This window comes from Oncorhynchus tshawytscha, unplaced genomic scaffold, assembly GCF_018296145.1.
Source record: "Oncorhynchus tshawytscha isolate Ot180627B unplaced genomic scaffold, Otsh_v2.0 Un_scaffold_7045_pilon_pilon, whole genome shotgun sequence".
NCBI lineage: Eukaryota > Metazoa > Chordata > Actinopteri > Salmoniformes > Salmonidae > Oncorhynchus > Oncorhynchus tshawytscha.
Genome location: NW_024609644.1, coordinates 12,501 through 24,817, shown reverse-complemented (window position 1 = coordinate 24,817; position 12,317 = coordinate 12,501). Strand labels below are relative to the sequence as shown.

The 12,317-nt window shown below is 47.2% G+C and overlaps 1 protein-coding gene across 1 annotated transcript in view; it reads right to left on the bottom strand.

Annotated features, from left to right (window-relative positions):
* LOC112240931 (adhesion G protein-coupled receptor L1-like) overlaps positions 1–12,317 on the bottom strand; it is a gene marked incomplete at its 5' end in the record, with an annotated part of 59,586 nt that overhangs the window by 36,678 nt on the left and 10,591 nt on the right. The window contains 3 exons of the mRNA XM_042316606.1: positions 1,486–1,691; positions 9,898–10,020; positions 10,188–10,368. Coding sequence (XP_042172540.1) covers positions 1,486–1,691; positions 9,898–10,020; positions 10,188–10,368 — 510 coding nt within the window. The remainder of the gene's footprint in view (positions 1–1,485; positions 1,692–9,897; positions 10,021–10,187; positions 10,369–12,317) is intronic.

Sequence of the window (12,317 nt, the reverse complement as noted above, 5' to 3'; positions counted from 1 at the left end):
TGTCTACTACAGTACACTATGTGTATGGTCTTGTTTGTCTACAGTACAGTACACTATGTGTATGGTCTTGTTTGTCTACTACAGTACAGTATGTGTATGGTCTTGTTTGTCTACTACAGTACACTATGTGTATGGTCTTGTTTGTCTACTACAGTACAGTATGTGTATGGTCTTGTTTGTCTACTACAGTACACTATGTATGGTCTTGTTTGTCTACTACAGTACAGTATGTGTATGGTCTTGTTTGTCTACTACAGTACACTATGTGTATGGGCTTGTTTGTCTACTACAGTACAGTATGTGTATGGTCTTGTTTGTCTACTACAGTACACTATGTGTATGGTCTTGTTTGTCTCCTACAGTACACTATGTGTATGGGCTTGTTTGTCTACTACAGTACAGTATATGTATGGGCTTGTTTGTCTACTACAGTACAGTATGTGTATGGTCTTGTTTGTCTACTACAGTACAGTATGTGTATGGGCTTGTTTGTCTACTACAGTACAGTATGTGGTGTAGTGTTTAACCTCCTGTATGTGTACATTATGTCAATGTACATTTATGTTTATGTATTTATTATTATTTAAAATGTTATTTTACCTTAGTTTAACTAGGCAAGTCAGGGTTAACTGCCTTGTTCAGGGGCAGAACGGCAGATTTTTAAATTGTCAGCTCGGGGATTCGATCTTTCAACCTTTCGGTTTATGCAAGTGTATGTGAGTGTCATTTTTATGTGAGTGTAGTGTGTATATTGGAGTGTATTGTGTGTATGTGAGTGAAGTGTGTATACTGGAGTGTATTGTGTATGGGAGTGTATTGTGTGTATGGGAGTGTATTGTGTATGGGTGTGTATTGTGTGTATGGGAGTGTTTTGTGTATAGTGTATGGGTGTATATTGTGTGTATGTGAGTGCATTGTGTATGGGTGTGTATTGTGTATATGGGAGTGTATTGTGTATGGGTGTGTATTGTGTGTATGGGAGTGTATTGTGTATGGGTGTGTATTGTGTATGGGAGTGTATTGTGTATGGGTGTATATTGTGTGTATGTGAGTGTATTGTGTATGGGAGTGTATTGTGTGTATGGGAGTGTATTGTGTATGGGAGTGTATTGTGTGTATGGGAGTGTATTGTGTGTATGGGAGTGTATTGTGTATGGGTGTGTATTGTGTGTATGGGAGTGTATTGTGTATATGGGAGTGCATTATGTATATGGGAGTGCATTGTGTATATGGGAGTGTATTGTGTGTATGGGAGAGTTTGTGGACTGTATGTGTGTGAGTCACAGGAGGTTGGTGGCACCTTTATTGGGGTGAATGGGCTCATGGTAATGTCTGGAGCGTAATGAATGGAATGGTATCAAATACATCAAACACATGGTTTTCATGCGTTTGATGCCATTCCATTTGCTATGTTCCGGGCCATTGTTATGAGCCGTTCTGTAAGTATGTAAGCGTATGACATTAAATGTATCTGTAAGTGTATACCTGTAAGTGTTTGAGTGTGAACACCACCGGCTCAGTGAGGAACACTCTGCTGGACTCTTTATTGATGGAGGCGGCGATGACGTGGGAGTTGACCGCCAATCCCCGCTCCCCCGGTGCCGCCTCCAGCTCCATCTTCACCGTGGCGTTCTCCGTAGACAGGAAGGAGCCCAAGTTCTTATAAAGAACAAACACTACCTTGACTTGGCCTGGAGGGGGAGAGAGAGATGAGAGACGGGGAGAGACGGGGAGAGAGCGAAAGGGTCAGAGAGAGAGACGGGGAGCAGGAGAAAGAAGAAGAGAGAGATAGAGAGGGGAAATGAGAGAGGGAAAGGGTCAGAGAGAGAGACGGGGAGCAGGAGAAAGAAGAAGAGAGAGAGATAGAGAGGGGAAATGAGAGAGGGAAAGGGTCAGAGAGAGAGACGGGGAGCAGGAGAAAGAAGAAGAGAGAGAGATAGAGAGGGGAAATGAGAGAGGGAAAGGGTCAGAGAGAGAGACGGGGAGCAGGAGAAAGAAGAAGAGAGAGAGATAGAGAGGGGAAATGAGAGAGGGAAAGGGTCAGAGAGAGAGACGGGGAGCAGGAGAAAGAAGAAGAGAGAGAGATAGAGAGGGGAAATGAGAGAGGGAAATGGTCAGAGAGAGAGACGGGGAGCAGGAGAAAGAAGAAGAGAGAGAGATAGAGACGGGAAATGAGAGAGGGAAAGGGTCAGAGAGAGAGACGGGGAGCAGGAGAAAGAAGAAGAGAGAGAGATAGAGACGGGAAATGAGAGAGGGAAAGGGTCAGAGAGAGAGACGGGGAGCAGGAGAAAGAAGAAGAGAGAGAGATAGAGACGGGAAATGAGAGAGGGAAAGGGTCAGAGAGAGAGACGGGGAGCAGGAGAAAGAAGAAGAGAGAGAGATAGAGAGGGGAAATGAGAGAGGGAAAGGAAAAAGAGAGAAAAGAAAGAGGTAAAGGAGAGGGAAGGGGGAAGGAGAGAGAGTCAGAGAGTCAGAGAGAGAGAGATAGAACATAAAGAGGGGAAGGGGGATGAAGAGAGAGTCAGAGAGAGAGATAGAACATAAAGAGGGGAAGGGGGAAGGAGAGAGAGTAAGAGAGAGATAGAACATAAAGAGGGGAAGGGGGAAGGATAGAGAGTAAGAGAGAGAGATAGAACATAAAGAGGGGAAGGGGGGGAAGGAGAGAGAGTAAGAGAGAGAGATAGAACATAAAGAGGGGAAGGAGAGAGAGTAAGAGAGAGAGATAGAACATAAAGAGGGGAAGGGGGAAGGAGAGAGAGTAAGAGAGAGAGATAGAACATAAAGAGGGGAAGGGGGAAGGAGAGAGAGTAAGAGAGAGAGATAGAACATAAAGAGGGGAAGGGGGAAGGAGAGAGAGTAAGAGAGAGAGATAGAACATAAAGAGGGGAAGGGGGATGGAGAGAGAGTAAGAGAGAGAGATAGAACATAAAGAGGGGAAGGGGGAAGGAGAGAGAGTAAGAGAGAGAGATAGAACATAAAGAGGGGAAGGGGGAAGGAGAGAGAGTAAGAGAGAGAGATAGAACATAAAGAGGGGAAGGGGGAAGGAGAGGGAGTCAGAGAGAGAGATAGAACATAAAGAGGTAAAGGAGAGGGACAGGGGGAAGGAGAGGGAGTAAGAGAGAGAGATAGAACATAAAGAGGGGAAGGGGGATGGAGAGAGAGTAAGAGAGAGAGATAGAACATAAAGAGGGGAAGGGGGTAGGAGAGAGAGTAAGAGAGAGAGATAGAACATAAAGAGGTAAAGGAGAGGGAAGGGGGATGGAGAGAGAGTAAGAGAGAGAGAAACAAAGAGGGGAAGGGGGAAGGAGAGGGAGTCAGAGAGAGAGATAGAACATAAAGAGGGGAAGGGGGTAGGAGAGAGAGTAAGAGAGAGAGATAGAACATAAAGAGGGGAAGGGGGAAGGAGAGAGAGTAAGAGAGAGAGATAGAACATAAAGAGGGGAAGGGGGAAGGAGAGAGAGTAAGAGAGAGAGATAGAACATAAAGAGGTAAAGGAGAGGGAGTCAGAGAGAGAGATAGAACATAAAGAGGGGAAGGGGGAAGGAGAGAGAGTAAGAGAGAGAGATAGAACATAAAGAGGGGAAGGGGGGAAGGAAGGAGAGGGAGTCAGAGAGAGAGATAGAACATAAAGAGGTAAAGGAGAGGGAAGGGGGAAGGAGAGGGAGTCAGAGAGAGAGATAGAACATAAAGAGGTAAAGGAGAGGGAGTCAGAGAGAGAGATAGAACATAAAGAGGTAAAGGAGAGGGAAGGGGGGAAGGAGAGGGAGTCAGAGAGAGAGATAGAACATAAAGAGGTAAAGGAGAGGGAGTCAGAGAGAGATAGAACATAAAGAGGTAAAGGAGAGGGAAGGGGGAAGGAGAGAGAAAAGAGAAAGAGGAAACAGAGGAATAGTAAAGAGAGAAGACAGAAATATCGAGAGAGAGGACAGGGGGAATGATAAGGGGGAAAGGAGGAAAGGGAGAGAGGCAGAGTGACAGAGGGAGAGAGAGAGAGAGAGTTAGTGAAGGTTAGAATGATGGTAAGAACCGTTTCATTTTGACTGGTGGGAAAGAGGGGAGATTTAATGTGGAGGGCAATGGAACATTCATCCCTCAAGCATTCACATATCTCCTATTATTCCATATGAATTTTTCATGTGCGTTTGTTTCAATCATTCTAATCTGGTTCCCACTGCAGAGCCGATCGCTGACAGAAAACAGAGAAGGGGGAGAGGGAGGAATGGAGGGATGGGTGGAGGACTGGAGGGAGGGAGAGGAGGAATGGAGGGATGGGTGGAGGACTGGAGGGAGGGAGAGGAGGAATGGAGGGATTTGTGGAGGACTGGAGGGAGGGAGAGGGGGAATGGAGGGATGGGTGGAGGACTGGAGGGAGGGAGAGGGGGAATGGAGGGATTGGTGGAGGACTGGAGGGAGGGAGAGGAGGACTGGAGGGATAGGTGGAGGACTGGAGGGAGGGAGAGGAGGAATGGAGGGATGGGTGGAGGACTGGAGGGAGGGAGAGGAGGAATGGAGGGATTGGTGGAGGACTGGAGGGAGGGAGAGGAGGAATGGAGGGATGGGTGGAGGACTGGAGGGAGGGAGAGGAGGAATGGAGGGATTTGTGGAGGACTGGAGGGAGGGAGAGGGGGAATGGAGGGATGGGTGGAGGACTGGAGGGAGGGAGAGGAGGAATCGAGGGATGGGTGGAGGACTGGAGGGAGGGAGAGGAGGAATGGAGGGATGGGTGGAGGACTGGAGGGAGGGAGAAGGGGAATGGAGGGATGGGTGGAGGACTGGAGGGAGGGAGAGGGGGAATGGAGGGATGGGTGGAGGACTGGAGGGAGGGAGAGGAGGAATGGAGGGATGGGTGGAGGACTGGAGGGAGGGAGAGGAGGAATGGAGGGATGGGTGGAGGACTGGAGGGAGGGAGAAGGGGAATGGAGGGATGGGTGGAGGACTGGAGGGAGGGAGAGGGGGAGGAGGAGGGGGGGCTTGAAGCAGGAGAAGAGATGAGAGAGGTGTATAAGATGGTGGAGAGACGGAGCAAGGGAGAGAGAGAGAGAGAGAGAGAGAGAGAGAGAGAGCTGAGATTGCTCTGTCAGGCTGTGGGTGATAGTCATCTACACGCCTCTCCAGCTATTCTATTAGGAGTGTTGTTAGGAAACCATCAAGGAAGAAATGGTCTCAGTGCTTTTATTAATCTGATTGGCCTGTTATTATGAAACAATAACTTGGTCAACTGCATGCAGATTACTTTAGACTCGCATGAAAATGCAAATGGAAACATTGACTGAGAGATCCCTGAGCCCATATCTCAGGTCATGTAGTGAATGGGAGATCCAGAGCCCATAACTCAGGTCATGAAGTGAACGGGAGATCCAGAGCCCATATCTCAGGTCATGAAGTGAACGGGAGATCCAGAGCCCATATCTCAGGTCATGTAGTGAACGGGAGATCCCTGAGCCCATATCTCAGGTCATGAAGTGAATGGGAGATCCAGAGCCCATAACTCAGGTCATGAAGTGAACGGGAGATCCAGAGCCCATATCTCAGGTCATGAAGTGAACGGGAGATCCAGAGCCCATATCTCAGGTCATGAAGTGAACGGGAGATCCCTGAGCCCATAACTCAGGTCATGTAGTGAACGGGAGAGCCCATCCAGAGCCCATATCTCAGGTCATGAAGTGAACGGGAGATCCCAAGCCCATATCTCAGGTCATGAAGTGAACCCCTGAGCCCATATCTCAGGTCATGAAGTGAACGGGAGATCCCTGAGCCCATATCTCAGGTCATGAAGTGAACGGGAGATCCAGAGCCCATATCTCAGGTCATGAAGTGAACGGGAGATCCCTGAGCCCATAACTCAGGTCATGAAGTGAACGGGAGATCCCTGAGCCCATAACTCAGGTCATGACTTGTACTTCCGGCGCCGACAGAGATGGCCGCCTCGCTTCGCGTTCCTAGGAAACTATGCAGTTTTTTGTTTTTTTACGTGTTATTTCTTACACTAGTACCCCAGGTCATCTTAGGTTTCTTTACATACAGCCGAGAAGAACTACTGAATATAAGATCAGCGTCAACTCACCATCAGTACGACCAAGAATATGTTTTTCGCGATGCGGATCCTGTGTTCTGCCTTACAACCAGTGTGACCGAGTGGATCACATGCAGCGACCCAAAAAAAAAAAAAACGACTCAGAAAAAGAGGGAAATGAAGCGGTCTTCTGGTCAGACTCCGGAGACGGGCACATCGTGCACCACTCCCTAGCATTCTTCTTGCCAATGTCCAGTCTCTTGTCAACAAGGTTGATGAAATCCGAGCAAGGGGAGCATTCCAGAGGGACATCAGAGACTGTAACGTTCTTTGCTTCACGGAAACATGGCTAACTGGAGAGACGCAATCCGAAGCGGTGCAGCCAGCGGGTTTCTCCACGCATCGCGCCGACAGAAACAAACATCTTTCTGGTAAGAAGACGGGCGGGGGCGTATGTCTTATGGCCAACGTGACATGGTGTGATGAAAGAAACATACAGGAACTCAAATCCTTCTGTTCACCTGATTTAGAATTCCTCACAATCAAATGTAGACCGCATTATCTACCAAGAGAATTCTCTTCGATTATAATCACAGCCGTATATATCCCCCCAAGCAGACACATCGATGGCTCTGAACGAACTTTATTTAACTCTCTGCAAACTGGAAACGATTTATCCGGAGGCTGCATTCATTGTAGCTGGGGATTTTAACAAGGCTAATCTGAAAACAAGACTCCCTAAATTTTATCAGCATATCGATTGCGCAACCAGGGGTGGAAAGACCCTGGATCATTGTTACTCTAACTTCCGCGACGCATATAAGGCCCTGCCCCGCCCCCTTTCGGAAAAGCTGACCACGACTCCATTTTGTTGATCCCTGCCTACAGACAGAAACTAAAACAAGAAGCTCCCACGCTGAGGTCTGTCCAACGCTGGTCCGACCAAGCTGACTCCACACTCCAAGACTGCTTCCATCACGTGGACTGGGAGATGTTTCGTATTGCGTCAGACAACAACATTGACGAATACGCTGATACGGTGTGCGAGTTCATTAGAACGTGCGTTGAAGATGACGTTCCCATAGCAACGATTAAAACATTCCCTAACCAGAAACCGTGGATTGATGGCAGCATTCGTATGAAACTGAAGGCATGAAACACTGCTTTTAATCAGGGCAAGGTGTCTGGTAACATGACTGAATACAAACAGTGCAGCTATTCCCTCCGCAAGGCTATCAAACAAGCTAAGCGCCAGTACAGAGACAAAGTAGAATCTCAATTCAACGGCTCAGACACAAGAGGTATGTGGCAGGGTCTACAGTCAATCACGGACTACAGGAAGAAACCCAGCCCAGTCACGGACCAGGATGTCTTGCTCCCAGGCAGACTAAATAATTTTTTTGCCCGCTTTGAGGACAATACAGTGCCACTGACACGGCCTGCAACGGAAACATGCGGTCTCTCCTTCACTGCAGCCGAAGTGAGTAAGACATTTAAACGTGTTAACCCTCGCAAGGCTGCAGGCCCAGACGGCATCCCCAGCCGCGCCCTCAGAGCATGCGCAGACCAGCTGGCCGGTGTGTTTACGGACATATTCAATCAATCCCTATACCAGTCTGCTGTTCCCACATGCTTCAAGAGGGCCACCATTGTTCCTGTTCCCAAGAAAGCTAAGGTAACTGAGCTAAACGACTACCGCCCCGTAGCACTCACATCCGTCATCATGAAGTGCTTTGAGAGACTAGTCAAGGACCATATCACCTCCACCCTACCTGACACCCTTGACCCACTCCAATTTGCTTACCGCCCAAATAGGTCCACAGACGATGCAATCTCAACCACACTGCACACTGCCCTAACCCATCTGGACAAGAGGAATACCTATGTGAGAATGCTGTTCATCGACTACAGCTCGGCATTCAACACCATAGTACCCTCCAAGCTCGTCATCAAGCTCGAGACCCTGGGTCTCGACCCCGCCCTGTGCAACTGGGTACTGGACTTCCTGATGGGCCGCCCCCAGGTGGTGAGGGTAGGCAACAACATCTCCTCCCCGCTGATCCTCAACACTGGGGCCCCACAAGGGTGCGTTCTGAGCCCTCTCCTGTACTCCCTGTTCACCCACGACTGCGTGGCCATGCACGCCTCCAACTCAATCATCAAGTTTGCGGACGACACAACAGTGGTAGGCTTGATTACCAACAACGACGAGACGGCCTACAGGGAGGAGGTGAGGGCCCTCGGAGTGTGGTGTCAGGAAAATAACCTCACACTCAACGTCAACAAAACTAAGGAGATGATTGTGGACTTCAGGAAACAGCAGAGGGAACACCCCCATCCACATCGATGGAACAGTAGTGGAGAGGGTAGCAAGTTTTAAGTTCCTCGGCATACACATCACAGACAAACTGAATTGGTCCACTCACACAGACAGCATCGTGAGGAAGGCGCAGCAGCGCCTCTTCAACCTCAGGAGGCTGAAGAAATTCGGCTTGTCACCAAAAGCACTCACAAACTTCTACAGATGCACAATCGAGAGCATCCTGGCGGGCTGTATCACCGCCTGGTATGGCAACTGCACCGCCCTCAACCGTAAGGCTCTCCAGAGGGTAGTGAGGTCTGCACAACGCATCACCGGGGGCAAACTACCTGCCCTCCAGGACACCTACACCACCCGATGCTACAGGAAGGCCATAAAGATCATCAAGGACATCAACCACCCGAGCCACTGCCTGTTCACCCCGCTGCCATCCAGAAGGCGAGGTCAGTACAGGTGCATCAAAGCTGGGACCGAGAGACTGAAAAACAGCTTCTATCTCAAGGCCATCAGACTGTTAAACAGCCACCACTAACATTGAGTGGCTACTGCCAACACACTGTCAATGACACTGACTCTACTCCAGCCACTTTAATCATGGGAATTGATGGGAAATGATGTAAATATATCACTAGCCACTTTAAACAATGCTACCTTATATAATGTTACTTACCCTACATTGTTCATCTCATATGCATACGTTGATACTGTACTCTATATCATCGACTGCATCCTTATGTAATACATGTATCACTAGCCACTTTAACTATGCCACTTGGTTTACATACTTATCTCATATGTATATACTGTACTCGATATCATCTACTGTATCTTGCCTATGCTGCTCTGTACCATCACTCATTCATATATCCTTATGTACATATTCTTTATCCCCTTACACTGTGTATGACAGTAGTTTTTTTTGGAATTGTTAGTTAGATTACTTGCTCGTTATTACTGCATTGTCGGAACTAGAAGCACAAGCATTTCGCTACACTCGCATTAACATCTGCTAACCATGTGTATGTGAGAAATAAAATTTGATTTGATTTGATTTGATTTGATGAAGTGAACGGGAGATCCCTGAGCCCATAACTCAGGTCATGAAGTGAACGGGAGATCCCTGAGCCCATAACTCAGGTCATGAAGTGAACGGGAGATCCCTGAGCCCATATCTCAGGTCATGAAGTGAATGGGAGATCCCTGAGCCCATATCTCAGGTCATGAAGTGAATGGGAGATCCCTGAGCCCATAACTCAGGTCATGAAGTGAACGGGAGATCCCTGAGCCCATAACTCAGGTCATGAAGTGAACGGGAGATCCCTGAGCCCATAACTCAGGTCATGAAGTGAACGGGAGATCCCTGAGCCCATATCTCAGGTCATGAAGTGAATGGGAGATCCCTGAGCCCATATCTCAGGTCATGAAGTGAATGGGAGATCCCTGAGCCCATAACTCAGGTCATGAAGTGAACGGGAGATCCCTGAGCCCATAACTCAGGTCATGAAGTGAACGGGAGCGCTGTAGGGTTTGACTGTGATGTGATGACCGTGATAAGGTTACTGACCATTGCGGCTGTACTGTTTGATGGTGGAGGCGGAGAGCTGGATGGTGCTGTCGCTCACGTAGTTCTGAGGAAAGGACAGGTCCTGAAGGTCCATCTCTGTGTTCAACACGTGCACCTCCAGATCTAAGATACACACACAGGGGTGTGGGAACAAATGGTTAGAGTTGTTCAGCTTTTCCAGGATATTGAGCATGTCCTGCTCTACACCTATCCACCTATTGCTACTAATTACAATTACTAATCACACACATGCATGCCCCCCACTGCTTCCATTTCCCCCTATTTCTTACCGATATTGGGGGCCCGGTCGGTGAAGCGGTTGCCGTACATGTTGTTGGCCAATAGGAAGGCTCCTTTCTCCAGGACGTCCAATAGCATGGTGGCGGTGTGGGCCTGCTCCGTAGTGTTCATGTCCTGCCACGACTCCAGAGCCTCTGTACGCAGCAGGTTGTCCACTGTCTGCACTACCGCCTGGCAACGCAGAGGGGCGCTAAGGTTCACACTACTGTATTACACTGCATTACATTACACATGCTGCTGCTGTACATTACATTACACATGCTGCTGTTGTACATTACATTACACATGCTACTGCTGTACATTACATTACACATGCTGCTGCTGTACATTACATTTTCTGCTGCTCTACTCTTATAGTAGACGTTTGACCTGTTATCCAATTTATAACAGAGGCCTGTATGTTTGATTCATCTCTGTGTTTCTCTTATACTATTCAGGTCTGTATGTTTGATTCATCTCTGTGTTTCTCTTATACTATTCAGGTCTGTATGTTTGATTCATCTCTGTGTTTCTCTTATACTATTCAGGTCTGTATGTTTGATTCATCTCTGTGTTTCTCTTATACTATTCAGGTCTGTATGTTTGATTCATCTCTGTGTTTCTCTTATACTATTCAGGTCTGTATGTTTGATTCATCTCTGTGATTCTCTTGTACTATACAGGCCTGTATGTTTGATTCATCTCTGTGATTCTCTTGTACTATACAGGCCTGTATGTTTGATTCATCATGTGATTCTCTTGTACTATACAGGCCTGTATGTTTGATTCATCGTGTGATTCTCTTGTACTATACAGGCCTGTATGTTTGATTCATCTCTGTGATTCTCTTGTACTATACAGGCCTGTATGTTTGATTCATCTTGTGATCCTCTTGTACTATACAGGCCTGTATGTTTGATTCATCATGTGATTCTCTTGTACTATACAGGCCTGTATGTCTGATTCATCATGTGATTCTCTTGTACTATACAGACCTGTATGTTTGATTCATCATGTGATTCTCTTGTACTATACAGACCTGTATGTTTGATTCATCGTGTGATTCTCTTGTACTATACAGACCTGTATGTTTGATTCATCGTGTGATTCTCTTGTACTATACAGGCCTGTATGACACGCACAGGGTCAATTGAGTATTCTTCATTGTACAGTGGAAGGGAGAGAATTACAGCTGCACTTCTATGCTCTTCACACAATCACCATACATTTCCCCTTACCATACATCACCATACATTTCCCCTTCCCCTTACCATACATTTCCCCTTACCATACATCACCATACATTTCCCCTTACCATACATCACCATACATTTCCCCTTCCCCTTACCATACATCACCATACATTTCCCCTTCCTCTTACCATACATCACCATACATTTCCCCTTCCTCGTACCATACATCACCATACATTTCCCCTTACCATACATCACCATACATTTCCCCTTCCTCTTACCATACATCACCATACATTTCCCCTTCCTCGTACCATACATCACCATACATTTCCCCTTACCATACATCACCATACATTTCCCCTTCCTCTTACCATACATCACCATACATTTCCCCTTCCTCTTACCATACATCACCATACATTTCCCCTTCCTCGTACCATACATCACCATACATTTCCCCTTACCATACATCACCATACATTTCCCCTTACCATACATCACCATACATTTCCCCTTCCTCTTACCATACATCACCATACATTTCCCCTTCCTCGTACCATACATCACCATACATTTCCCCTTACCATACATCACCATACATTTCCCCTTACCATACATCACCATACATTTCCCCTTCCTCTTACCATACATCACCATACATTTCCCCTTCCTCTTACCATACATCACCATACATTTCCCCTTCCCCTTACCATACATTTCCCCTTACCATACATCACCATACATTTCCCCTTACCATACATCACCATACATTTCCCTTCCCCTTACCATACATCACCATACATTTCCCCTTACCATACATCGCCATACATTTCCCCTTCCTCGTACCATACATCGCCATACATTTCCCTTTCCCCTTACCATACATCACCATACATTTCCCTTTCCCCTTACCATACATCACCATACATTTCCCCTTACCATACA